Raw genomic sequence first — 4,045 nt, forward strand, 5'->3', positions numbered from 1 at the left:
GCGGGAGCGGCGGCGGGCGGGCGCGGCGCCGCCTCGGAGAATTTGGCCATTTTCCTGCTGCCGTTGCCGCCGGAGTCCTTGGCGGCCCCGTCCCAGAGGCGTTTGACCACGAAGGTGCACTGCACGCCGTCGGGCTCGCCCTGCTCCGTCTTCACCCGCGACACCAAGGGCAGCGCCGCCGCCCAGCCCGGCCCCGCCGAGGTCTGCGCCACCGGGCTCTGCGGCTCCGAGCCCGGCGTGTCGTCCCCGTGCAGCCCCTGAGAGTCACAGCTGGGAGAGCTGACCTGCAAATTGACATTTTCAGGGTTATGTTTGCTGGGAAAATCTGGTTTTGCTCAGGGTTTGTCTCCTGGGAAGGTGAGAACGTCGAGGTTTGGGGGTCTGGGCTCTGAGCCCAGCATGGCATCTCCATGTAACCCCTGGGAGTCACAGCTGGGAGAGCTGACCTGCAAATTGACATTTTCAGGGTTATGTTTGCCGGGAAAATCTGTTTTGGCCAGGGTTTGTCTCCTGGGAAGGTGAGAACATCGAGGTTTGGGGGTTTGTGCCACTGGGCTCTGCGGCTCCGAGCCTCGAGTGGCATCTCCATGTAACCCCTGAGAGTCACAGCTGGGAGAGCTGACCTGTAAATTATTATTTTCAGGGTTATATTTCCTGGAAAAATCTGTTTTGGCCAAGGTTTGTCTGCTGGGAAGGTGAGAACATCGAGGTTTGGGGGTCTGGGCTCCAAGCCTGGAGTGGCATCTCCATGTAACCCCTGAGAGTCACAGCTGGGAGAGCTGACCTGGAAATAAATATTTGTCAGTTATCTTTTCTGGAAAAATCTGTTTTGGCCAGGGTTTGTCTGCTGGGAAGGTGAGAAGGTTCGGAGAAAAAGGGAATTGCTGAGTTTGCAGGGTCCCCAGTACTGTCACTGTGATATTTTCTGAAAAATCCCTTCGCCAGGATTGCTTCTCCTGGGAAGATGAGAAGCCCCAGAGAAAAAGGAAACAATAATTATCTGATTTGCTTCTCCTGTGTTTTGCTGCTTTAGAATAGTTTATCCAACAGGTGATTGTTTTATTGTTTATTTATTTATCTCTGCTGTGAATTGTTCTGACTTAATGACTAATTATGGTCAAGTTGTGGCAGGACTCTGGAAGGAACCACGAGTTTTTTGTTATTATCTTTTAACTTTCTGGCTTCATCCATTCTCTGTTCTTTAGCATAGTTAATTTAGTATTCTTTTATCTAATATAATATCATAAAATAATAAATCAGCCTTCTAAGGACATGGAGTCAGATTCATCAATTCCTCCTTGGTCCTGGGGACCCAAAAACCACCACAATTTTTGGCAATTTTGTGCCTTCTAATGAAAACCTGCCAAACTCACAGCAATGAGACTGCTTTAGTGATAAGAAACAATAAACAAAATTGAATTTGAATTATTGTCTCAAGTGCCTTCAATCCAGACCGAGAGAAACCCACAGAAGTGTGAAACAGATTACAGAGCACTTTAAAATTAGGGTTTAAAATTAGAAATTTAGGGTTTGGGATTTTCAGTGGATGGGAGAAAGATGGAGAGCACAGCTCCTGGGTTTCTTCTTCTTCTTCTTCTTCTTCTTCTTCTTCTTCTTCTTCTTCTTCTTCTTCTTGGCTTTGGGATTTTGTGATTGGGTGGAAAAATCTGCATTGGGGCTCTTTGGGATCTTTGCTGGGTTAAATAATCCAGGTGTCAGTTAAATAGGTGTCAGTTCTTAATTGGATAATTCAGTCTTTTAAGAGACCAAAGAAAAGAAACATCAACAATAACTCTGAGGGCTGTGGTCTGCAGGTTGTTCACCAACAGGTGCACCTTTGATGGGTTCCATGGGAATTTATTTTAATAATAATAGTTTAATTATTAATTAATAATGACCAATCACGGTCCAGCTGTGTTGGACTCTCTGCCTGCCACCAGTTTTTATTATTCACTCCTTTCCTTTGCAGCCTTCTGGTGGAATCCTCTCCTCTATTCTTTGTAGTAGAGCACTTTTTAATGCAATATAATATCACACAACAATAAATCAGACTTCTGAGCCAGGTCCACCAATTCTTTCCCAGCAAACAAAACAAGAATTCTTTTTCCTCCCTCCAACCTTCACAAAACACCAAACCCAGAAACCATTTTTGGGGAGAACCTCTCCTCTCTCTCTCTCCTTTTTCCTCCCTCCGACCTTCACAAAACACCAAACCCAGAAACATTTTTTGGGGAGAACCTCTCCTCTCTCTCTCTCCTTTTTCCTCCCTCCGACCTTCACAAAACACCAAACCCAGAAACCATTTTTGGGGAGAGAACCTCTCCTCTCTCCCCAGGTCCACCAATTCCTTCCCAGCAAACAAAACAAGAATTCTTTTTCCTCCCTCCGACCTTCACAAAACACCAAACCCAGAAACCATTTTTGGGGAGAACCTCTCCTCTCTCCCCAGGTTCAGACTTCTAAGAACACGGAGTCAGGTCCACCAATTCCTTCCCACCAAACAAAACAAGAATTCTTTTTCCTCCCTCCGACCTTCACAAAACACCAAACCCAGAAACCATTTTTGGGGAGAACCTCTCCTCTCTCTCTCTCCTTTTTCCTCCCTCCGACCTTCACAAAACACCAAACCCAGAAACCATTTTTGGGGAGAACCTCTCCTCTCTCCCAAATCCCCCCCAAACACCGACCTTGAGGAAAAACTCCGTTCCCTTCTCCATGATCTCCTGGATCTGCAGGAATCCCGCCGTGTACATGAGCAGGAACTGATCGCCCACGTTCATGCTGAGGCGGCCGGTGTAGCAGAAGCTGAGGATCTGCTGGAAGCTCTGGGGCTGCACGGCGGCCGGCAGCTCCACCACGGCGCTCTTGGAGCTGTGGAAGAGGTCTCGGAAGTAGGAGCTGCTGGCGGCCAGCACGGCGCGGTGCGCTTTGAACGCGTGGCCCTTCACCACCACCGAGACGTCGCAGAAGAGCCCCTGCAGCCGCTGCTCGTTCAGGCACTCCAGGATGCTGTTCCCGAAGTTGGGGATCTCCATCTGCAGCGTCTGCGCCATGGCGGGGGCCGGGCGGGGCCTGCGGGGACAGTTAGGGACAGCACAGGGACATTGGGGACAGCACGGGACATTGGGGACAGTTAGACAGGGCCTGCAGGGACAGCACAGGGAGGGGGGGACAGTTGGGGACAGTTGGGGACAGTGGGGACAGCAGGGGCATTAAGGGGACAGCAGGGACAGTGGGGACATTGGGGACAGTTAGGGACATTGGGGACACTTGGGACAGTGGGGATCTCCATCTGCAGCACGTGCGGGGCCTGCGGGGCCAGCCCAGTGAGTTGGGGACAGTGGGGACAGCAGGGGCATTAAGGGGACAGCAGGGACAGTGGGGACATTGGGGACAGTTAGGGACATTGGGGACACTTGGGACAGTGGGGATCTCCATCTGCAGCACGTGCGGGGCCTGCGGGGACAGCACAGTGAGTTGGGGACAGTGGGGACAGCAGGGGCATTGGGGGGACAGCAGGGACAGTGGGGACACTGGGGACAGTTAGGGACAGCAGGGACATTGTGGGGACAGCACAGGGAAACTGGGAGTACAGCACAGGGCATTGGGGACAGCAGGGACATTGGGGACAGTGGGGACAGTTAGGGACATTGGGGACAGTTAGGGACACTTGGGACAGTGGGGACAGTTAGGGACATTGGGGACAGTGGGGACAGTTAGGGACATTGGGGACAGTGGGGACACTTGGGACAGTGGGGCTCTCCATCTGCAGCACGTGCGGGGCCTGCAGGGACAGCACAGCGAGTTGGGGACAGCTGGGGACATCGGGAGGTGTTGGGGACAATGGGAACAGTGCGGGGTGTTGGGGACAGTGGGGACACTGGGGGGACAGCGGGGGCCGGGTGGGACCTGCAGGAATGGCACAGGGTGTTTGGGGACAGTGGGACATTGAGGGGACAGCAGGGGGTGTTGGGGACCTTGGGGACAATGGGGGGTGTTGGGGACATTGGGGACAGCGGGAGCAGCAGGGGGGCACTGGGGTGTG

At 52.2% G+C, this 4,045-nt stretch overlaps 1 protein-coding gene across 1 annotated transcript in view; it reads right to left on the reverse strand.

Moving 5' to 3' along the window:
• NACC1 (nucleus accumbens associated 1) overlaps positions 1-4,045 on the reverse strand; it is a 10,245-nt gene that overhangs the window by 5,535 nt on the left and 665 nt on the right. The window contains exons 2-3 of the mRNA XM_041410758.1: positions 2,688-3,072; positions 3-284 (exon numbers count right to left, since the gene is read on the reverse strand). Coding sequence (XP_041266692.1) covers positions 3-284; positions 2,688-3,053 — 648 coding nt within the window. The 5' untranslated portion in view covers positions 3,054-3,072. The remainder of the gene's footprint in view (positions 1-2; positions 285-2,687; positions 3,073-4,045) is intronic.

This window comes from Onychostruthus taczanowskii, unplaced genomic scaffold, assembly GCF_017590055.1.
Source record: "Onychostruthus taczanowskii isolate IOZ18803 unplaced genomic scaffold, ASM1759005v1 scaffold331, whole genome shotgun sequence".
Taxonomy (NCBI): domain Eukaryota; kingdom Metazoa; phylum Chordata; class Aves; order Passeriformes; family Passeridae; genus Onychostruthus; species Onychostruthus taczanowskii.